Source organism: Dama dama, chromosome 16 (assembly GCF_033118175.1).
Source record: "Dama dama isolate Ldn47 chromosome 16, ASM3311817v1, whole genome shotgun sequence".
Classification (NCBI taxonomy): domain Eukaryota; kingdom Metazoa; phylum Chordata; class Mammalia; order Artiodactyla; family Cervidae; genus Dama; species Dama dama.
Window position 1 is genome coordinate 9,198,727 of NC_083696.1, and position 24,255 is coordinate 9,222,981.

The 24,255-nt window shown below is 49.2% G+C and overlaps 1 protein-coding gene across 11 annotated transcripts in view; it reads right to left on the reverse strand.

Moving 5' to 3' along the window:
* Positions 1-24,255, reverse strand: part of ZNF618 (zinc finger protein 618) — a 199,239-nt gene that overhangs the window by 22,759 nt on the left and 152,225 nt on the right. The window contains exons 9-14 of one of the 11 annotated variants that reach the window (XM_061163356.1): positions 19,548-19,607; positions 18,918-19,007; positions 9,625-9,864; positions 5,593-5,676; positions 3,419-3,463; positions 2,428-2,505 (exon numbers count right to left, since the gene is read on the reverse strand). In XM_061163356.1, the coding sequence (XP_061019339.1) occupies positions 2,428-2,505; positions 3,419-3,463; positions 5,593-5,676; positions 9,625-9,864; positions 18,918-19,007; positions 19,548-19,607 (597 nt within the window). The remainder of the gene's footprint in view (positions 1-2,427; positions 2,506-3,418; positions 3,464-5,592; positions 5,677-9,624; positions 9,865-18,917; positions 19,008-19,547; positions 19,608-24,255) is intronic. The other 10 variants (XM_061163358.1, XM_061163357.1, XM_061163353.1 and 7 more) reach the window with 10 other exon arrangements.

Here is a 24,255-nt window from a genome sequence, read left to right on the forward strand (position 1 = left end):
GGAAGAGATGCAAGAGATGCAGGAGACGCAGGTTCAATCCCTGATTAGGGACGATTCCCTGGAGGACATAGTGGCAGCCTGCTCATGGACAGAGGAGCCTAGTGGGCTATAACCCAAAGGGTCACAAAGGGTCAGACAGGACTGAGCGACCAAGCACATTCCAGGGGTTGCAGGGGGCAGAGGGCCTCGGGGGGAGTGAGCAGGAACTGGGTCATGGGGGTCTCGGGCCCAAGGGACCCAAGTGTTGTGCTCAGGCAGGGGTCCCCAGCAACCTTCCAATTTTGGCCACTGGTTCCCCAGGGTGAAGTCTAAACGCTCCGAAGGCCGTCCCTACTGCAGGATGGCTGGTGGCAAAGGCAAGCTGGAGGTGAGAGACACATGGAGATGGAACCTTGGTGTGAAGAGGGCAGCTGAGATCTGTGAGCCCTTGTTTTAGAAATGGAGACTCAGAGAGGAGGACAAGGTTTCCTGCTCGGTATGTGGTATGGAGACCCATGGGTTAGAGAGGACTGGAACTCACATGTCATGGAAGCCAATCCTGCTTTGCACTGATTTAATGAGTACATTAGAAATAAATAATCTCCCCTCTCCACCTAAAATCATATGAATTGGCACCTAGTGTATAGCAGGTACTCAACAGATATATGCTGAGTAAGTGAACAAATGAAGAGAGGTCACACTAACAGAACAGTACCTGTCTAAAGAACATCTAGCCCTGTAATACTGTGCTAGTCAGGCCCAACCTGGAAGATGATATGAAAGATTTATAAACCTAAGAGAGATGAGCGTGCGTGGTAAGCCGCGTCAGTCGTGTCCGACTCTTTGTGACCCTACAGACTGTGGCCCACTAGACGCCTCTGTCCACAGGGATTCTCCAGGCAAGAATACTGGAGTGGGTTGCCATGCCCTCCTCCAAGGGATCTTCCTGACCCAGGGATCGAACTTGCGTCTCCTCTGACTCTGGTGGGTTCTTTACCACTAGCAGGTTCTTTTCCCACTTTCCCACTTAGGGAAGCCCTAAGAGAGAGACAATAACAATAACAGTAACAGGAGAAATAACAGCAGCTTAACAAACACTCCGTCTCTACCTCCTGTCTTGTTCCTGGTCAGCTTCTGTGTGGCCTGTCCTGAACCACCAAGTGCTTTTCTCACATCACCTCCAGTGCCTCCGGAGGGCTACCCTGGAGGAGGGGCGGTGGGGTCAGCGAGCTGCTTCCCTCACATTCCCGCTTCCCTCCGCGGAGTGTCAGGCTGCCCCCGGGCAGGGCTCTGGGCGTGCTTCCCAGAATTCCCCTGGAACTGGAGCATCTGTGTGTCATTTGTGGTCTAAAGGGTAAAGAAAGAAGGGTGCCCCTCTCTCTGCCCGCCAGTCAGAGGAAGAGGACTCTGTGACCCAGGGGAGGATGGAGACACACGAAGGAAGGAGTCTGGGTCCCTGAGTGGCCACGTGGAAGGTCATCTGCATCAGGCTGTGCTCTGGCTGAGATGTTAAGTGGTTACGTCAAACCACCGAGCATTTGGGATTTACCTGCTACGGCGAATAGTGTCTCCCTACCTACATAAAAAAATCAGTGCTACTATGATAAAAACCTAAAATCGGAGGCTGGATGGTCTAGTGAGGGAGCTGACACTGTAAGCTGGGCAGATGGAGAAACAGCTGACAAACAGGTTGTCCAGACAGCAGACTCCTAGCTTTGCCTCTGAAGTACAAGTAAAAGTTGATCAGCTCTTTGCAACCCATGGTCTGTAGCCTGCCAGGCTCCTCTGTCCATGGAATTCTTCAGACAGGAGTATTGGAGAGAGTTGCCGTTTCCTTCTCCAGGGGACCTTCCCGACCCAGGGATTGAACCTAGGGCTCCTGCATTGCAGGCAGATTCTTTACCTCTATAGCAATGGTTCTCAAAGCATGGCCCCTGGACAAGCCAGGGGTGTGTGGCATGAGGACCTGCCAGTAATGCAAGTCCAGGCGCCACCCTAGACCCAGGAGTCTGAAATTCAGGGCAGAGCATAGAAACCCAGGCTTCCACCAGCCCTCCTAGAGACTGAGGCACCCTCAGATTTGATGGCAGCTGCTTCGAGCGACAGGGTTTTCCCCTGAAAGCCACGGGGTTCACCCCAGGCTGCCCTGGGCTGAGCCTCTCCACTGCCCTCCACACCTCCGCTCCCCTGGACCTCAGACCACACACCTCAGCATCTGTCCTGCTCAGCTCCTGTGTGGCCTCCAGGCTCCAGGCAGAAGCCACAGCCTCCGGAAGCTTCTTCAGCTCCACACTACCCTGGGTTACAACAGACTGACCGGGGCTCCCAGGCCCTGTGACGGTCTCCTGGGAGCGTGGCCCCAGGCTGGCCCTGCCTCTTGCAGGATCCAGGGGAAAGGGATCGCAGGGGGCTGCAGCACCCGGCCGGCGCCTGCCGCAGGGTCCTTACCCGCATGAGACTGCATGTGCTCCAGCAGGTTGTTGTAGAATTGGAACTGGATCCCGCAGGCGCCGCACGTGTAGGGCTCTGCGGGGAGAAAGAGAGCGGCCGTTTGAAGGGCCGCACAAACCCCAACGCCTTCCTGCTGGGTTGCTGCGGGCCGCTTGGGAGCTGGGCATCCAGACACGCAGGGGGCGGTGCCCTCGGGGCTCCCCATCACTAGCTAGCGAGGGAAAGGCTGGGGAGGAAGGAGCGACGGAGAGAGGAAGGTGGCCAGTGACAGGCCGTCGAGTGCAGCCACGGGGCATTTATCGAGGGCTCACTGTGTGCCGGGCACTGTTCGGGCGTTGGGGACGACGCAGGGCAGAGAGCGCATCTTCTCGGCTCCCCAGCCTATCTCTCTCTCTCTCTCTCTTTCTCTCTCTCGGCTGGCGGAGGCACACAGACGGCTCAGTCTGCTGAGCGGGCGACTGAATGAAGGTATGAATGAACCAAAGACAAGACGAGCGACGCGGAGGGAAGGGCAGAGAAGGCGGGAAGGGACGAGAGAAAACGGGAGAAGCGGAGAAACAGCGAAGGGCCAGAGAAGCAGGGATGAGACGGAAGAGGAGGGAGGGGACGGGAGGGTGGGAATTATGAGAGCATATACAAACAGGAGCTCGTGTGCAGGGCCTGTTATCTTTCCATCTCCGTGTGCCTGGCACATGAATGTGGAAGGAAGAGAGAAGAGAGCAAAGATGAGGAAGGAAAAGAGCAGGATGATGGCGGAGGTGGGGCTCGGGAGCGGCGTCGTGAGGCCAGCCCCGTGGGCAGGAAGGGGAGGCTCTGTTTCTGCAGGGCTGCAGGCTGTCCACACCCCTCCACCCACCTGGGCTGGGCCTCCCCCTGCCTCCACCAGCTGCCGGGTCTGCCTGGGAGGGGTCCGGAGTATGTGGCGGCCTGAGTTCACTCCCTGCCCTGTCTCGCCCTCTCCAGCCCCCCCGACGGGACCCTCACTTACTCTGTAGGAGAGGGAAAGGATTGGAAATCAGGGGACTTGCAGTTTCTGCAAAAGAGAAACAGTTTAGCTAAGTCTCTTCCAGTTCTGGTGCTCGGGCCGACTGTCATGATTTCTGTTCTTGGGCAGCAGCGAGCCAGATGGGCTCTCAAGAAGGGGGAGGCGGGTGTCTGGGGTGGGACTGGGCATGGGGTGTCTGGGGTGGGACTGGGCATGGGCAGGGTGAGATCAGCCAGGGCCATCCTTCCAGGACACCTTCAGCTCTCACACAGCGAGCCCACAGAACACCATGAGAAAGCACCCACATGTGGCTGCCTGTCTCAGGACAGGAAGCTGGGACGGCTTCTAGGTCTGGGCACCCAGGGTGGACACGTTTGATACCAAACACCAGGGCAGCCAAGGGAGCACTGCGCTTTCCCTTCGTGTGTCTCCATCCTGCCCTCTGTCTGCTGGCAGCTCCCCAAGCCTCTTGGTATCGTCAGGTGAGCCTCACGGGCAGTGGGCAGCAGAGCGGGGCAGACGGATCACCCCGGGGAATCCTGGCTCCACCACTTACAAGCTAGGGGCCCGGGGCGACAATCGATCTCTCCTGAGCCTCAACTTCCTCATCCGAAAAGCAGGGATAACAGTAACACTGACCCTCGCTGGCCGTGTGGCAAGGGTGAAAACAGGTAAGACACATACAGCTCTGAACAGGTGCCAGACACACAGTAAGCACTCAATAAATGGTGGCTGCCAGCAGGAGCGGTGCCTCGCACCGTCCCAGTTCTGAACATGGACTCTGATGGAAGGAGAGACAGGGGCTGCAGCCTGGCTGGCTGACAGCAAAGGCTTGCAGGAGACCGGGGCTTTGGTCCCGGTTCTGCTGCTCATTCCTGCAAGGCCTGGACCGGTCACTCCGTCTCTTTAAGGCCCACCTTTCGGAGAAGCGTTACAGGTTTCAAAAGGATGAAGCAGTTTGAAACAGCTGATGTTCTCTCTAGTTTAAAGGACCATGTCAACATTCTCGGGGCTCCCACGGCATACCTCACTGCCTGCCTCGGACACTGACTCATGAAATCTCTTGGTTAACTTAACCCCGCCCCCCCCCCCGCCCCCCCAAACAGTGTGGATACAATGTGGATGTGTATCTCTTCTGCAGGGCCCCGACTGAATGATCCCCGACCACAGGGACGTGTGTTCCACTTCCACTCTGCAGCAGAGGAGAAACTCAGAGGCGAGCCCAAGCCACCAGCTTGTCGATGGTGGAGCTGGGGTCAAGCCTGAGCTGCAGCTCTGGGCACCGTGAGGAAGACTCCGCGTGCAAGCCTGAGCCCCCGCGTGTTTCATAAAGCCCCTGACTCACGGTCAAGTCGCGTTCATCATCCGTCCACACCCAGCCAGGGCTCAGCAGGGCGCTGAGCACTGGCCAACACCTAATCTGGTGAGTGAAAACTTGGAGCAAGAAAGGGAGCGATGCCTTACCTTCGTGTAAAGGAGTATCAGAACAGAATCCTTTTCACACTCTGCCTCGGCTGGCACTGTGCAGACCAGCCTGCTGTGCCTTTCTCGGACAGAAGCTGATTGTGACCGCTCAGGGCTCCGCCAGGCTGGCCCCAGGTCGGTCTGTCTGTCTGTCTGGGGACAGCAGCCTCACGGCTGCTCAGTTCTAAGGTGCCAAGCCTCTGTCAGGGTCTGGCAAGAGGCAGCCACCAGGGGGCGCCAAAACACCACCCGGAACCTCAAGCAAACCTACTTGGGCTGGTAAGGCTAGAAGGGAACCTCTGGATGTTCCCAGGTCCAAACGGGGACCAGAACATGGGGCCTCTGGCTCTTGGGCCACAGCTCTGTCTCCTGTACCCGCTTTGCTTCTCCTGGGGAAAAAGTGGCTGCAACATTCACCCTATAAACACCAGCAATGGCTCAAAGAGGGCCATCTGAGTTAATGCATCACAGGCTGTGGGCACAGGGGAGTTTTCTCTCTCCATGGAAAGATAAAGAGGAGCCACAGTCCCCAAGATGCTCCTGGGACCTAGAGGGACGCGCCTGGAAGAAAGGGACCCTCCGCTTCTGCCTGGCCCTGGCCGCCTTCTAATTCTCTGCCCCCAGCCTTCCCCCAGCACCCTAGCCCAGCACAGACCACAAAGACCCCAGAAGCACAGGACGGCGGTCCCGGGGCACACCGCTCACCAACTCACCGCTGGAGTTTTGGGAACTGCTATTCGTCTCTTCAAAGTGGTTTTGTGCTTTGCCTTCTACCCGCCGACTGAAAGCACTTTCTGCTGGGTGGGGGAGGGGAGAGAGCAAAAAAAAAAAACCACCATGGTGACTGGTCAGTACCAGGTCCAGAGAGGGGGCACGCCAGAGAGGGGGGAGGGCTCAGAGGCCAGGGACGTGGGACCTGCCCCAGCCCCTGGACTGGGTGAGTGCCTGAGGCTTTATGCTTGGGAACCAGCACAGTGAGGGGCTCCAGAACCCCAAACCACACACTTCCAGCTTCTCAGGCTCACCTGAATTGCCTGACACTGCCTCGGGACCCCAGGAGATCCCCCAATAGTGCCCAGCATGGGCGGAGGTCCAGGCACTGTGGGGTGTGAGTGGGATGTGGGCACGCACAAGAGGTAAAGCTGATGCAGCAGATGGCGAACGGGCCAGGGTCTCCCATCTCTGGCCCCTGGGGAGTCACAGGTGCCTTCTAAGTGATGTGGACCCACCAGAGCGCAGGGAGGGTGACAGCCTGCTTTCTGGCGGTGGCTCGGGCAGAGCAGGAGGGCCCCATGGCTGCTGGGGCCCCTGGGTGGCAGAGAAGTCGTGACAGGCAGAGCCGGGGCAGCTCCAAACCCTGGGAGGCCAGGGACCAGGTGAGGTCTGTCTGGTCAGGGTTCACTCAGGGAAACGGACTGGCTTCCCGAGTGATTTCTGGGGTGTCCCCACGGACAAGGGGCGCCTTCCTGAGTGGCTACCATAACTCCCTATAAATACTGGAGTCAGAGACAGGGCCCAACCAGGTGGGAAACACCAACTCGGTACCCATTCCCCATCTGCAGAGGCAGGGTATCTGAGCCGGCCACAGCTTTTCCAAGCTGCTCATCGGGGATGCTGGAGGCGCCAAGAGACAAAGGCTTCTGGGAACAAGTCAGTTTGGGATAAGCATCTGACCAACAACTTGGGTGAGGAGAGCAAAGGCTCTGAGAAGTTTGACCGGAGAGAGACCCGTCTAGCTTTTTCTAACCCAACCTTCTCAAACATAATTGGCAACTGAAGCCCATTTAAAAAATATGAGGGACCTTCCTGGTGGTCTAATTAAGAGTCTTAGCTTCCAATGCAGGAAGCACGGATTCAATCCCTGGTCAGGGAACTAAGACCCCATATACAGCCAAAAAAAAAAAAAAAAGGGAAAAAAGTAAAAATATGAGATTTCTTAGTGTCTCTCAAAAATGGTGATCCTGGGAACCAACTTTGGCAAGTGTCATTGTCCCAAGGCCGCCCGACACCAGGAAGGCAAGTGCTCAGACTGTCTGGGGCCAGTGTTCCAGACAATCATTGGGGTGATGGGAAAGAAAGCCAGAGATGGCTCCTACAGGCCCCACTCAATTCCCCTGTGCCTGACTCTGACAATGCCCTCTGATGCAGCCTCCTTTTTGCAGAGGCTGTCGAGAACATCACAGGCAAGACTGTCTCTTCCAAATGTGTCTGTAAAATGCCTGGGCTGAGCGCTACACACCTGCCCGCTTCAAGATACCATCTGTAAATTGGCAAAGAAAGCCCTTCAATTCTTTATCTAGGGCAAAGGGGAGGGACTCTTACTTATGAAGCACCTGCTATGAGCCAGGCACTGATCCACGTGCGTTATGTCCATGGTCTCCCTTAACCCTCCAAGAGCTCTGTGAGATCCACGTTGTCACTCCCATTTTTCAGGTGAAAACCCAGAGAAAGTGAGGCTGTCGATTTCCTGGGGCTAAGTTCCTAACCCCCAAAGATGGCAGAATAAGGAGATTTCATTCCCGGGACAGAGCCTTCCTCTTTAAAAAGGTCTGGGGCAGGGGACTGATTCCCTTCTCCACCTTCTCTTGTACGCATGGAATGGTTACCCATCTGTGGAGGATTTTCATGCAGCCTGACCAATATATTGGTAGAATTTAGCACATCTGAGGTTATAAACTATTAGAATCAATCTCCTATGGCTCAGCTGATAATGCAGATTTTGATCAGCTATTCCTGCTATCGGCACCTCTGCCTGAAAACCACCGGGTGGCTCTGCAGGGGACATCCCCGTGCAGGCACACACACACGCATGGGAGGGGCTGCCTGTCTGTTCTAGCATGAGAGTTGCAGGGGCCACTTCCAGCTTCAACATGCCGGCTCCGGCTCACGTCCTGTGCAGCTGGTAACCCAGGTGTGACACCCACCGCGAGTCTCATATGTCACATAAAGGCAGCTAGAGGCAAACCCCATGGCTCGCTGGAAGCTTCCATGGTGACACTGGGTTCCAAGAGCTGCCGCAAACCGCACAAACCCTATAGGCAGTTCTCTGCAGAAACTCCCAGCCACAAGGTCAAGAGTAAAAGCAAGACATGAAAGCCATGATCCTTAGTTGAGCTGGTATCTACCACTAGTAAGTCTGTGATGACCAGCCTGTTTAACTCATTTATGACTACTGTTGCCAAACCCCAGCTCTTCTCTACACAGTACCTGAAAACGGTTACCTTCAAGGCTGATTACTTACTCTCCTTTCGGGAGATGTAAGCACAATGACTGAAGTTGCTCAGTCTTGTCCAATTCTTTGCGACCCCGTGGACTGTAGCCCACCAGGCTTCTCCATCCATGGGATTTTCCAGGCAAGAATACTGGAGTGGGTTGCCATTTCCTTCTCCAGGGGATCTTCCCAACCCAGGGATCGAACCCAGGTATCCCGCACTGCAGGCAGACGCTTTAACCCTCTGAGCCACTGAGGAAGCCCAATAAGCATAGCTTCAAAATTTGGGAGGGAGCTCCCCAGGTGGCGCTAGTGGTAAAGAACCCGCCTGCCAATGTGGAAATGAACATTTTTAAGAACCACATCCTGCTCCTGAACCAGTATAAGGCAGCACAGCTCATTCCTTGGCTGTCTCCGGTCCAGCCTCCTGACTTATGTGAGTTCTCCATTGACTTGCTTGTACATTTCATGGGTGACTTGGGGCGTCCTGAAGGCACCTGAAAGGCCCGTAGTCCCAGAAGGACTATGTCACCACTCCATCCTACATCCCACCTATCTAGGCAGGTGGCCCAAGGCTCCTTCCACCCAGGCATGAATCAGGATTCCCAATTAGCTGGTTCTCAGCACACAGTGTGTCTCAGCAGTTTCCCCTGATGACTGGTAAGAAATGGCTGGGGTGCACTATTCATTACCTGTTCACCCTTCTGCAATCTGAGCCCTTCCTGCATAGACTCAGACAGGTTTCCTGTCTAGCAGGTTTCCTGCTAGGCCATGGTTCAAAGAGGGGTTTCACGAGTAGTACCCGGTAGAGAGAGGCCAAGAGAACAGAGCTCCCAGTCAACCACTCTTCTTCATGCAGAGCAGCTCTTTGTAGAAATGAGTTTTTAGACTGGGTTTTCTGAAAGATGGGGGAGGAGGTGCAAACTCATGCCAAGAAGTTCCAGGCAGGTGACGTAAATGGATGAACTGGGCTGGATGCGAGACAGACAACAGCGTGATCACAATGAGAAATGGCGCCTGCCACGTGGCCATTGTGCTGGGGAGGCGGGAGGGAGCGGTGGGGACTCTGGAAAACTGGAGAGCACATGCTCTGTGACTCCGCCTCAAGGCAACTGGCTGCCCTGCGGGGAAGTGAGCCCAGGACTGCAGATCTGACTTTTCCACGTCAGCGAGAAATCAAGTTTCACAAGAACATCTAACGTTCAAACGTTAGCAAATAATTAAAACAAATTTAAAATCCCGTAGGCCATGACTTATGAAAAAACACTCTCCTGCTTAAAAAAATTAGTTTGCAAACCATCTTTGACAACCCTCTGACTTAGGGTAAGAAAACCCAGACTCAGAGAGGCTAGACGGCTCGTTAGAATCACAGAGCCAGCAGGAGGCAGAGCAGGGACCCAGATCTGTCCCAGAGAGCCATGGGCCCTCCACCCTCGCTTTTGCAAGGGAACAATGACCGCGGGCACTGCTGTGGCAGGGGGGGGAAAGGGGCGGGGAGCGGAGGGAGCGTGAAGGGGACAGAGGCCGTTGGTACCTGCGGTCGCCTTGCTTGCCGGAGATCCCGAGTTTGGAGTGCGGAACGTCTGGGTTTGGGTGGCTGGAGGGGTGCGGTGTAAGAGGGTGGTGCATCGGACCACGGAGGCCGGAGCCTTTTTCCCCGACTGGTTCGTCTGGGTCTTCGCTGCCACGAAGCGTGGAGACGGGGAGACCTCTGGATGCGAACACTCGGAGCCCGTGTCTGGATCATCCGGTGGCTCCCACCCGGGGGCGGTACCTGAGAGGGTCACGCTCTCAGTCGCCGAGGACCCTTGGGGCTGAGCCACAGACCCCTACGCTCGAGGGCCGAAACGCCTCTCTGGCTACCACCTGGAGCCCAAGAAAGTCTGGGAGTCTAGAACCTTCTCCGTCTTCTCCCTGAGTGAAACCTGATCGCCAGCTCACACTCACCATGACCTGGAGGCCACTGACCAGTCCACACTGTAACCCTTGACCAGCCCAGGCTCTGAGTGTCTAAGAACTCACCCTGGGACCCACGCTTGGGGCACCTGGATGAGTCAACCCAGGTTCAAATGCACTTTCTAAAATGTAGGTCCCTAAGCCTCTCTTCCTTCTAAGGCAGGCTGGCTCAGAAGTAACAGGCAACAGAGAGGCAGAGACTAGCAGGGCCGATTGGCTGGGGTGGGGTGGGGCTGGGGAAGGGAAGAGCAGAGGGCTGATGTCGCCCCGTGGTTTCAGGGGAAGGGGCGCGTGGTGCTCCTGGACACTGCCTGGGATGGATGCTCTCAGGGGACAGTGGTCAACCCGATGACCGATGCTTTAAGGAAATTAAGTGCAGCATCTCCCTGGTGGTGTCGAGGGCAGCTTGTGTCACCAATTCCCAGACCCCCTGCCTCCATCGCCTGCATCCTCTGCAGAAGCTGGGCCTCCTGAGAGCAGGGGTGTGTGTCAGAGAGGACCCGACCCTCAGGTGGTCTCCAGCTCCGGTGGTCTCAGGTGGCATCAATCTGCCCCCTTCACACAGCCCGGAGACATGGTTACTAGCGGTGGCAAGCCCTTGAACATGCCCACAGGGCCACCTTCAAACCAAGAGGGGAGGCAGTGGCTTTAGTCCACTCCAACTCTCTGCTGAGGATGAGAGTGGACCGGGCGGCAAGAGAAGGGACCCCTCTGTTGCTGACCGGGGCTCACAGGACCCGCGCCAGTGGGAACACCTGGAGGGCACCACCTTGCCACAGAGCCTGGCTGGGGCCAGAAGGACCCTGCCCTGCAGCCTGCCTTGGGGGAGAGGAGAGGCCGCCTTACCCCCGCTCCCAGGGCAGTGCCCATCCTGGGCACAGATGCTGCACTTGCTGCTTTCACTGCCAAAGGGCAAACGGGCGCTCTCTGCTCCTCCACTTCTGCCCATTCCTGGCTGGAGGGGAAGCACAGGCCCGGAGCAGGAGGCAGGGCCGTGTTCATGGTCACACAGGACTCTGAGGTGGGCTTGCAGGACTCAGGCTGCCCCCCTGTCCCTTTGGGGAGTGACTGCCTTCCCAGAACAGCAGTGGCCAGATGCCAAGAGCTGCGGGTGGGGTGTCCTTCAGTCATGGCCCCTAAGCAAGACCTCACCTGCCCCCATGAACTCGGAAAGAAATCCCCCAGGCTCAGACTGCGGAGAACACAGTTGTCGTCCACTACTCTCTCCCCAAGCCCCTGCCCCACGTTCTGGATTCTTACTTTCTCAATCAGGACCTGGAGAGGGGCAAGTGGAGAAGGATACCTATACAAAGGTCCCCTCTTTCCCCCTCCTTTCCTTTCAGAGAAAGGAACTTGAAGGCCCTGAATCCAACCGCAAGGCGGCTCATCTCACACTTTCCAATTTTTTTTTTTTTTTGGCCACAGACTAAAGCTACACATCAAACCTTGAGGGAGATATCCAGTGTCCCATCTCTGATTTCTCCCCCATTTCCCTGAAGCACAGTTTGGGGACCACAGCTCATGGTTCGCTGTAATGGAACCAACAGTGTGTGTGCTGTGAGCCCAGCCCACCTCTGAATTCCAGGTCAGTCACCTCTGGCCTCCGTGGTCTTGGCCTCAGTTTCCCCACCTCAACTCTGCTGATAAAAGTGGGGCACTCATCTCTGCACTATCGACCTCATGGGGATTTTATGAGAATCCACACAAGTCACAGAAGCACCTTGAATACTCTTCAAATGTAAACAGGTACGAAAGGTATATTTTTAGGATTAAGGAAGTTAAGGCCCAGAATGCTTAATAAGCTTACAGCCACACAGAAAGTCAGGGCCAGGATGGGATGGGGCCCAATGCTGCCAGCTTCCCATGGAAGCCTTTGTGCAAGACCACGTGGTCCCCTTAGGCACTAACACAAGCTCAAGGGACAGAGAATTTTTGAGCAAAGAACAGAGCACGTTGCTTGCCCTCTTAGGCCTCATCTCCAAATGCAGAATGGTTTCCAGGAGACCCTCTGGATCAGATCTCATGGTCTTCGAACCTGCTGTCAAAATCCTGGCACCCATGTGCAAGAGCCCCTGTGTCCCTGTGGCAGGGAGCTCAGGACACCCAAAAACACTTGATACAATGAACCCAAGGGCGTCACCTGCTTGCTTTGGCCTGGGACCTGCCCACCTTCTGCCCCCTCAATCTACAATGCCCTAATCTTCCAAGCTTCATGGCCTTTGCTCAGGCTATTTCCTCTGCCTAGAATGTTCTTCCCTCGTTTCTGCCTGGATCACTACTGCTGGTCCTACATACTTCCAAATAAACATCACTTCCATCGGAAGCACTCCCTGATACCCTACTTGGTCATTTATCTTTCAGTCCCCTCCCCTCTTCCCTTCTAAGATCTGACCACCACCAATAGAGACACATGGTGTGATCTTTCAACCAATGTCTTTTGCCCGATTATCCTGCGTGTTCTCTGAGGGAGGGACTCCGCCAGTTTGGCCCAACCAGGGCTCATTCCCTGGCACACAGGAAGTGCCAAAATAAGAGATTTCCACAACATTATTAACCACCTTAACCTAATTGACACTATACTCATGGAACACTCTTCCCAGCTCACTTTATGAGGCCGGCATTACTCTGAAACCCAATTTAGACAAGGACATTACAAGGACATCTCATCTCATGACAAGATGAGATGGCTGGATGACATCACTGACTCAATGGACATGAGTTTGAGCTCTGAGAGTTGGTGATGAACAGGGAAGCCTAGCGTGCTGCAGGCCATGGGGTCACAGAGTCGGACATGACTGAGAGACTGAACTGATTACAAGAAAAGTAAAATACACTGCTGGTTGAAATGTAAAATGGCATATTGTCTGACTGTTTCTTAAAAGTTAAACATACACCTATCATATGATCCAGACTAGGTAGTTATACAAGAGAAATGAAAGCATCTGTCCATAGTAAGACACATTCAGAGCAGCTTTATTTATATTAGCTCCAAACTGGAAACCACCTAATGTCAATCCATAAGTAAACAGATGAAGGAAACTGTGGCATCCGTATCCAGACCACGGAGCACTACTATTCACCAATCAAAAGGAATGAACTACTGATACATTTAAACATGGATGAATCTTTAAACAAAAGAAGCCAGACCCCACCACACATAGTAGATAAGATTCTGTATTTGCAAGATTCCAGAAAATGTTATGGGCCTTCTTCCCTGGTGGCTCAGTCAGTAAAAGAATCCGCCTGCAATGCAGGAGATGTAAGAGACAAGGATTCGGTCCCTGGGTCAGGAAGATCCCCTGGAAGGAAATGGCAACCCACTCCAGTACTCTTGCCTGGAAAATTCCATGGACGGAGGAGCCTGGCGGGCAACAGCCCATGGGGTTGCAAGAGTTGGACACGACTGAGTGACTAAACCTCCACCATAGAACATGCGTGAACTAACCTGTAGTAACAGGAAGCAGAGCGGTGCTCTCCTAGGAAGAGAGAAGAGGTGAGTGAGGGGTTATAAAAGGGCACGAGGAAACTTCTGGGGGTGATGGGCATGTTCATTGTCTTGACTGTGGTGATGGTTTCATGGCTGCATACACAGGACAATTTATTTACTTTAAATGAGGTACTTAATTGGATGATGACATAGTAATACTTCTGGTATCTTAAAAACACCAGAAATATTTACTTTCTTCATTATGACCATGATTAATGGACCAATGACTGAATCTGGGGCACTCTCCTAATCCTAGGACTGTAGTTTCCCCACTGTTGAAGGGTCAGTTTTGGAAATGATATTAAAAGCCAGGTAAAACCCTAGGGAATTTTAGATAGAAGTAATCAGAAGACACATACTTGATAACCGATTAACTCTATAAACTACCTTAGGTCTCATTTAGATGCCTTTCCAAGAAAAAGAAGCTTAAAAAAAGAAGTCATTCTTCTGGAGAAGAAGCATTCAAACTCTGTAATGTTTTTTAGTTCATTTCACGGTTTTCTGATAATCAATGTATTTTAATAAAGAACAGGCATGATAACTTTTTTTTTAGAAAAATCAATCCATGTAATTCACCACATTATCAGAATAAAAGATAAGAATCATAGGATCAGTTCAATAGGTGTAGAAAAAACACATAACACCGATTTATGATGAAAACTTTCATAAACTAGAAACAGAAGGTAACTTTCTTAACAGATAAAGAGGTATCTATGAAAATCTATTTCAGCTAATACAATGCTTAATGATGAAAAGGATCAAATTTAATGATGAAAACTCAAACCCTATGATTAGGAACCAGGCAAAGACATCCACTCATTTCATTTATTCAACATCTAACTGGAAGGTCCTAATCAGCATAATAGGAAAGAATAATTAAAGGAATACAGATCAGAAAAAAAGGTGTAAAGCAGTCTTTATTAGTAGATGACATGAGTATGGACAAGAAAAATTTCAAGAAATTTACAAAAAAGCTAACAGAACTAACAGGTGAAGTTAACAAAATTGTAGGATGCAAATTCAATATATATAAATTAATTGTATGTAATAGCAACAAAAACTGAATATAAAAAAATCACAGTAGCATAAAAAAACACAAGAAACTCAGATATAATGTAATGAAATACGTGCAAGACCTCTACTCTGAAAATATAATTATTGCTAAGAGAAATGTAAACACACCTAAACCAGTGAAGAGACGTACTATGTTCATGAATTGGAAGATCAAATATCATGAGGTCTATTCTCCCCAGATTGGTCCATAGATTCAGTGTAATCCTAAACAAAATCCAAGATGTAATTTTGTTGCAGCAATTGGCAAGAAGACTAATATTTATATTGCAAGGCAAAGTTCCTTGTTTCATAAAAATATAAAAAGTTGAAAAACTGGAAGCACCTGATTTAAGACTTAGAGTAAATAAGACCACGTTGGCATAAACACAGGCAAATAGCTCAATGGAACAGAAATAGACTCATACTTACTCCTGCATTCAACTGATTTTCAACAAAGGTACCAATGTAATGTAATATATAAAGGACAATCTTTTCAACAAATGGTGTTGGAACAACCAGATATCCATATGGCACAAAGTGAATCTCAAATCATACCTCTCATCATTCACAAAAATTAACTTGAAATGGATAAGAGACTAAAATGCAGAAGCTGATAGTAGAAAGCTTCTAAAATATAATAAAGGAGAATATCTTCACTACTGAGGTAGACAAGGATATCCTAAGTAGAACTGAGAAAACACTAGTCATAAAAAATTGATAAATTAGATCATTAAAAATGAAAAACAGCTGCTCATCAAAAGATACTGAGTGAAAATCAACAGTCACACCGAAGACTGACAGAAAATGTTCATTTTATATACATACTCAAAGCTTCAGCTTTTCCAGTAGTCATGTATGGATGTGAGAGCTGGAACATAAAGAAGGTTGAGAGCCAAAGAATTGATGCTTTTGAACTGTGGTGTTGAAGAAGACTCTTGAGAGTCCCTTGGACTGCAAGGAGATCCAACCAGTCCATCCTAAAGGAAATCAACCCTGAATATTCACTGGAAGGACTGATGCTGAAGCTGAAGCTCCAATACTTTGGTTACCTGATGCAAAGAGCCAATTTATTAGAAAAGACCCTAAAAAAAAAAAAAAGAAAAGACCCTGATGCTGGGAAAGATTGAAGGCGGGAGGAGAAGGAGATGACAGAGGACGAGATGGTTGGATGGCATCACCGACTCAATGGACATGAGTTTGAGCAAGTTCCGGGAGGTGGTGAAGGGCAGGGAAGCCTGGCGTGCTGCAGTCCATGGGGTCGCAGAGTCAGACACAACTGAGTGATGGAACAACAAAATATACATATATATATATGATGAAAAACCTGGATCTAGAATATATAAAGAACTCCTAGGGACCTCCCTGCTGGTCCAATAGTTAAGACTCTTGAGCTTCCAATGCAGGGGGCATGGGTTCAATCCCTCAGGGGAACTATGATTCCACATGCCATGGAGTGTGGCTAAAAAAAAAAGAACTCGTACATTTTAACAATCAAAACAACCCAACCAAAAAAATGGTCAAAAGACTTCAACAGTTCCCAAAGTAAAATATACAAATGGCCAATAAGCAAATGAAAAAGTGCTCAACATCATTAGTCATTAAGAAAACACAAATTAACACCACAGTGAAATATCACTACACACTCACCAGATTAGCTCGAATTAAATAGCTTCCTACCACCAAATGTTGGCAAGAATTCGGAGCCAGTGGAACTCCCATCCGCGGCTGGTGGGAGTCTAAGGTGCTATAGTCATCTTGGGAAATGGTTTGTCAGTTTTTAAAAAGGTAAACACGCTCTCCCCTATGACCTGTCAATTCTACTCATTGGAATTTATCCAAGAGAAATGAACACATATGTCCACAGAAAGCCTGGTAGAAGCATTTCCATAGCAGCTTTATTCGTTAATAGTCTAAAGCTGGAAACAACTCAAATGAACAAGCAAATGGCTAAACAAACTGGTATTTTCATACAACAGAATATTGCTAAGTAATTAAAAAAAAAAAATGAACTGATGTATACAACACGTATGAATCTTCTTCCACCCATAGTCAGCCTACATCCCTCATGCTCTCACCAGATCCAGGGGCTCTCAAGGCCTGGCCCTGGTTACCAGTTGATGAAGCCATCAAGTCTAGCCCCCAATTCCACACAGAACCTGTGGACATACAAATCACTAGCTCCAAAGGCCACTGGAGGGGCTACTTCTTGGTCAGCTTTAAGAATCAGTCCTCTGTTGCATTTAGCCTAAATCTCTCACACTGTATTTTTAAACACAGATGATCTCAGAGTCTCTAGAATTCAGCAATAAAGAGATGCATTCAACAAACAGATGCAGAAAGACAAAGAGAGTCCACAATAGAGAGAATAACAAAATGAGGAATGGAGAAAGAGGGGATAGTGCCTCAGGAGAGAAGTACCTGGATGTTAGGGGGAAAAGAATCAGGGAACAAATGAAGTACCCGTTCCCACTGTACCACTTGACACATGATGCACGAAAACTTCATAGTTACAAGTATGGGTCTGCAGGTTGCTTGTCAGGGCTATAAGCCAAGCCCTTCTTCTTCTTAACTCCATGATCTTATTCAACTTGTTCCAAGAGTCATTTGGGGGAAGAGAAGAAACAGCCCTGAAAGTTTCCTCCAAAGGCTGAAACCCAAGTCGCAGGCTGGCTTTGGAGCTAACACCACCGTAAGTGCACTTTGGGTAAGTAACTGTAAATGCACCCTGGAGAGCACAGGTAAGCAGGTGTCCATGCACAGATGCCCCTTTCCCCGCCCATGGAAAGCTGGGGCCTCAGAAGGGTCTGAGTGATGGAGCTCAAGCCACAGCCCTGATGTCTCAGCAGCAGCAACATGAATGGGCAAAATGGATGGGTCAGTGCCCACCAAGTAGACACTGGGTCCTCTCTCCCCCACTCGCAGGACCTTGCCAGGTAACCCACACATCCTTAGCATGGGTGGTGGGACATGTTCCTCTAGTTGGGCCACTGCAGATGCCCGCCTGAGGGTCCCCTTAAGGAAGAGATGACTTGAACCCAGACTCCTGGACTGAAAAGAACTTGAGAGCTCCCATAGGAGGGAAACTTGAGCCCAGAGGAGGGAAGTGACAGATTTAAAGGTCATGCTGCAGTCAGGGGCCAAGCAGGACAAGAATCTTAGGGGAGCTGCCTCCACCACCTTCTGGGGCTCTGAACACCTCTCCCTGGGCACCTGGAGGTCCTCAGGGGGTCACGTGCCTGTGCCATCGCCAAGGCTCAAGGAGGGTCAGGCCTCCCACACTCCAGACACCTTGAACCCTGATGACGTTGCATAATTCCTCCCCCTTCCTGAACCTAAATCTTTCCACCCACTGACTGAGGAGGGAGATCCCCACAGCTCTGTTGGGAAAAACAAAAGCAGAGATACTCGCAAAGAGCTCGTAAACATTCCCCCCTACTGCCCTGTAATTCTGGTTAAGCCCCGCCCTGTCAGAACTCTGGTTGAGAACTGAGGGCTCATATAATTGGGGACCTAAGGATATAGCACCTCTGATACCCAGAAAGGAAGCTGGCAAATCGGAATGGAAGGCCAATATGTCCCTGTGGTAGGGGTCCTTAGAACCCTTTCTCTCCCAGGCCAGGGGAGGAGGGAGAGATTGGGGGCCAGAGGCAGGATGGGGCCTGCCCAAGGCCAAACACAAGCCTGTGACCCCACTGGAACTGATAACCCAGGGCTTCTGAGGCCTGGCCTGGCACTCCTTCTGACTTCTCACCCTTCCTACCTCCAAGGGCAAAGCCAAGGGCAAAGCCAAGTCTCATCTAGCCAACCATGCTCTAGCCTGCGTTAGGCCCTGCACTGGTTCAGACTGAAGGTGCTGGCTTCAGGGGTGGGGACTCAGGAACCACATGATGTAGAGGTGCTTAGAAGATGGCATCACTGACTCAAGGAACATGAGTGTGAGCAAACTCCAGGAGCAAGTGAAGGACAGGGAAGCCCACGTGCTGCAGTTCATGGGGTTGCAAAGAGTCACACATGACTTAGCAACTGAACAACAAGAAGAAGAGGTAAGGACAAGGGCCCTGAGGGACTCGGGCAAGTGATGCCCACTGTTCCTAACCCCAGATCCCCGTGGGCCCGAGGCCTCTGAGACCTTCGGGGGAGGTCTCAGGCTTTCCTGGCTTAAGGGTGGGACTTCCAGCTCCTGCAGGCAGGTGGCCCCAAGTCAGACCTGGATACCAAGAGACTGGCCCACCCAGCATAAGTTCACCCTTGCTTTCGCCCTTCCCTGGCAAAACTCCAGAGCCTCAGCCTATGGCTGGCTCACCCCTCCCCCAGGCAGAGAAGGTACTCACTGATGGGGGCGTGTAAGGCCACGTGCTCCTGGTAGGGCGTGTAGTACTTGTACTGCTTTCCGCAGAATTCACAGGTGTAATTGCCGGTTTCTGTCCAAGAAGAGAGAAGTGTGAGAATGGGCGCCTGGTTCCCACCCAGAAGCAGCAGTGTGCTCCCTCCCCACAAACTCCTCATTCTGGGACCACCAGCTAGAATCAGCAGCCCCTTTCAGTCAGACTGCCTGGGTTCAAATCCCAACTCCTCTATTTCAAGCTGTGCGACTTTAGGCAAACCTCTTACCCTCTCTGTGCCTCAGTTTTCCTATCTGTAAAATGGGGGTAACAATAGGCCCACCTTATAGGGTTGCTGTGAGGATTAAATTTGTATGTCACATGCTTAGAACAGTACCTGGCACACACTGTCATCAGCCATTGCTCCACCCCCAGACCCCGGTGCTCAGGAAACGTGTGGGGACCTGACTGACCTCCAGCGTCAACTTCTTCATCACCCCCTGTTCAGGCCTTGCCCTCTGCAACAGCCACATCTGGGTCCCCTCATCTCCAGGACCTGCCCTGCCCCCAAACACCCCCCCACCCCCTGGCAGAAGGGGTCACCTCTTCCTCTCGGGTCCCACCGGACTTTGTCTTTACCTCTCTTTTGGCACTGCCTAACTTCTTTCTTCTTAAAAATTTCTGATGTAATATTGTTCACTGGGGGAAAATTATAAAATACTGATAAATACAAATACAAAATTTTAAATATAAGAGAAACTTCAATCATCTATAATCCCCAAACAAAGAGTAGCAGATACCCCATGGGGTGGAACGTTCACCTGGCCACTTGCCCGAGACCCCGCCTCTCACTCCCATCTCATCTCTCACTGACATCAGCCTTCAGTCTTCTGCGGGCCTTGAATTAACCGGCCCTGATCTATATGCTCTTGGTAACCTGGTGCATTCAATTGACAATATTTTGTGGACATCTTGCTCAAATCAATAAGCATTGATCTCCACTGCATTTATTGGCTGCCTGGTTCCCATTGGACTTTGAAATTTGCTGAGCCAGTCTTCTAAACCAGAGGACACTGAGATTGTTTCAAAATTCTTTCCTTATTAAAAAAAAAATGCTGCAATCTCCATCCTCGTAGAAATTTTTGCACATCTGCTCATTATTTTTGCACATCACTGCAAAATAAAGATTATCGCTCATAATCTGTGCACAATACTTCTTCAGGATAAATTAAGGGTGTGTATTTTTAAGGTTTTTGATCACCAAAGCACCAACTACTTATTGAAAGGTTGGGTCAATTTTCATCCCCATAAGAAAAATATGAAAACGATTGTTTCCAGAGTTAAGGACTATCATCTTCTTACTGTGCCTGAGAGGGAGAAATATATTGCACTGCTGATTTTATTTTCCATTTCTCTGAGTTCTAAGGAAGCTATTTTTCAGGATTAATGAACTACGGTTTTTATTCCTTGGCTTTCCTATTTGAATTTACAGTCAATGTTTCTATAAGCATGTTTACCTTGTTAAAATCGCTAAGAACTCTATAGATTAAGGACATCAACATTTTGTTCTGTAACTTACATGTATTTTTTCTTGATTGGTTTCTTAGTCTGTTTACATTTTTTTCTTGGCATACAGAAGCTTTAAAAATTTTAGTAGCTAAATAATTTTTGTAACTGAATCACCAACACTGGGAAAGATATATTATTTGCTCTTTGTAGGCTTTTAAGTTGTTAGATCAACTGTTATTAATTGTCTTATTCAGACTCTATATAATCTTGTTTCTCTTCTCACTCTGTCAAAGACTAAGTGCTGTGATCAATTCTTCCATTTGATTGTGTTTCTAAAATTATTTTGTAAATTAGATATAATGTTGTTTGATGCAGACAGGCTCATGAGATCAAAACCTCTGCTGTGAACTGGATCCTTTATTAATGTTACACTATTTTCTAACACTGCCACTGCTGTTTAGTCACTAAGTCATATCCGACTCTTTTGGGACCTAATGTAGCCAACCAGTGTCCTCTGTCCATAGGATTTCCCAGGCAAGAGTACTGGAGTGGGTTACCATTTTCTTCTCCAGGGGATCTTCCCGACCCAGGGATTGAACCTGAGTCTCCGCCTTGGCAGGCAGATTCTTTACCTTTGAGCCACAGGGGAAGCTCTATTTTCTAACACAGTGCTCCTCAAATGATGGTGGTCCCTCATCAGTATCACCTGGGAACCTGTTAGGAATGCAAATCCTCGGGGCTTATTCAAGGTTTTCTGAAAGAAAAATCCTAGGTATGGGATCCAGCAAATTGTGTTTTAACAGGTCCTACAGAGAATCCTGAAGTGTGGGAAAGTTAGCAACTACTGCTCTGACTTTTAATTCTACTGTTTATTAGTTTGCCTGGTATTCATATTAATTCTTGAAATGACTTTGTTAGATTCTTCCTGCTACTTGTTCACACGTGTCTAAAGCCATTATCCTAAAACTTTTTGTACTTTCCTTTATCAAACAGGTACTCTTGCTAAATGCTGGCACAAAATGTTGAGCAAAAATAGTCATTGTTCCTGCCTTTAAGGAGCTTACAGTCTAGAAATGGAGAAAGGAAATTCAAATAATGACACAAATTTAAAGTTGGAACCACAACAGGTGTTCTTAAGGAGCTGTTAACAGTGCTATGGAAATCCTAGCAGGGAATTCAGTTTAGTTAAAAGAGCAGGGAAGCGCTCCCTGGGAAAGAGAAGTAAAAAATAAGGAATTAACTAGTTATGTCTCTATTACACTAGCAGCAACTGGATGTTGTGGTTTTTTTTTTTTTTTTTTTTTTGATTGCACCATGTGGCTTGCAGGATCTTAGTTCTCTGACCAGGGATTGAGACCAGGCCCGAGCAGTGAAAGCGCTGAATCCTAATAATTGGACTTCCATGGACTATTTTAAATTAACCTGAGAATCTCTGTCCTCTAATAAAGGAAACTATGACATCTGCTTTTACTGCTATTATTGACTTGGTTTTACGATTCTCTTTTGTTTTTTTTTTTTCATGCTGTACCCTTTCTGGTTTATTCCCTTAGGTTTTGGTTGTTTGATGTATGAACTCGTTTCTTTGCCTTTCCATTATTCTCTGGTACTCCATCATTTTCCAATATTCTCCATTGCTTTTAGATGGTCTAAAAGATACATTTCTCTAATTTTTATAGTCAGGCAAGAAGTGCTATTTTTATATCTATTACGATTGACAAAGGCAGTTCAACTCAGTAACTCTCAAACTTTAGCCTGAATAAGAATCATCTAGAAAAGCTGTTACAACAGATTTCTGAGCCCCACCTTGGAGATTCTGATTCCACAGGTCTGGTGTAGGGCCTGAGAATTAATATTTCTAACAAGCCTCCAGGATACGCTGATGCTGCTGGCCTGGGGACTGCACTATGAGTAGGACAGGCTTAACCTACTTCATTTTATCCCTCACCTATTCCTTCCTTCTCGGTTTTGAAAGTTCATTCTTAATATTTTAGAATAATCTCTGTCTTCCTCATTTAATTTTATAATCAAATTTGCAACATTTTAAACTTACTTCTAGTTTACCTGGGTTCAGTATTCACAAGTCCTCCCGTACTATGAATTCAGTTCAGTTCAATTCAGTTGCTCAGTCGTGTCCGACTCTTTGCGACCCCATGAACCGCAGCACACCAGGCGTCCCTGTCCATCACCAACTCTCAGAGTTCACCCAAACCCATGTCCATTGAGTCGGTGATGCCATTCAACCACCTCATCCTTTGTCGTCCCCTTCTCCTCCTGCCCTCAATCTTTCCCAGAATCAGGTTGACTCATTTCAAATGATGCAGCTCTTTGCATCAGGTGGCCAAAATACTATAGTTTCAGCTTCAACATCAGTCCTTCCAATGAACACCCAGGACTGATCTCCTTTAGGATGGACTGGTTGGATCTCCTTGCAGTCCAAGGGACTCTCAAGAGCCTTCTCCAACACCACAGTTCAAAAGCATCAATTCTTCGGCGCTCAGCTTTCTTAATAGTCCAACTCTCACATCCATACATGGCCACTGGAAAAACCACAGCCTTGATTAGACGGACCTTTGTTGACAAAGTAATGTCTCTGCTTTTTACTATGCTGTCTAGGTTAGTCATAACTTTCCTTCCAAGGAGTAAGCGTCTTTTAACTTCATGGCTTCAATCACCATCTGCAATGATTTTGGAGCCCCCCAAAATAAAGTCAGCCACTGTTTCCCCATCTATTCGCCATGAAGTGATGGTACTATGAATTAATGTCTCATAACTGAGCTCTTAAATCTCTTCAACCAGTCAGTTCATTGGAGTATATCTTCAAGTAATTTTTTTGACGATGGGTTCACAGGATAAACAGCCTGATTTTGAGCCCTTGCTTTTTTCTTTACACATAAATAAAAATTTGTCTAGATAGAAAATTCTTAAGATTGCAACCTTTCCCCTTCACAACATACTCCATGATACTTCAGTATTTAGTATTGTAGGGAAATCCGAGGCAAGTCCACCTTGGAGTCACTGAGTCACTTGAAAATAACTTGCTTTTTTATTTCCAGGTGCCTGTATGGTTTTCCCCCTTATATTCATAAGGAGTCACTAATATCTTTCAGTTATGGGTCTTTTTATATTGACTACCTAACATATGACAAGCCTTTGAATCTGCATACATAGGTCTTCCTTTAGCTGAGCATTTATTTCTTCTACTGAGTCTTTGGAGCATTGCTTCTGGCCCACTGGTAGAGGAACACCAATGACCTGGAACAGGTTTCCTATTCTCTGTATTTATCATGTTTTCCTCTTATGATGCTCATCTGTTCAAGTTTGTCTTTCACATCATTAATTCCATCTCTGCAGACCAATTCTGCTCTTTACTATCTGAAATGAAGGCTTTAATTACATACCGATGCTGTTCTTCTATTTCATCTCTCCCATTCTTCTCATCTCACTTCTCTCTCTCTGCCTTTTCATCTTGTTGCTTTGCTTCCTTTCTCGCGCAGGTCATGTTATGGACTGAACTGTTTCCCACCCCCACATTTAGATGTTGATGCCCTATCTCCAAAATAGATGTCAATGTAGTGCTATTTGGAGTTGGGGCCTTTGGGAAGTAATTAGGTTTAGATGAGGTCATGAGGATGGAGGCAGGGGGTGGGGGGGTCCTTCATGATGGAATTAGTATCCTTATAACAAGAGGCACCAGAGAGCTTGTTCTCTTTTTCTTCTCACCATGTGGGAGTACAACCAGAAAGAGGGTCCTTGGACCAGAACCCAACCATACTGTCACCCTGATCTCAGACTTCAGCCTCCAGAACTGTGAAAAAAATTAATTTCTGTTATGTAAGCC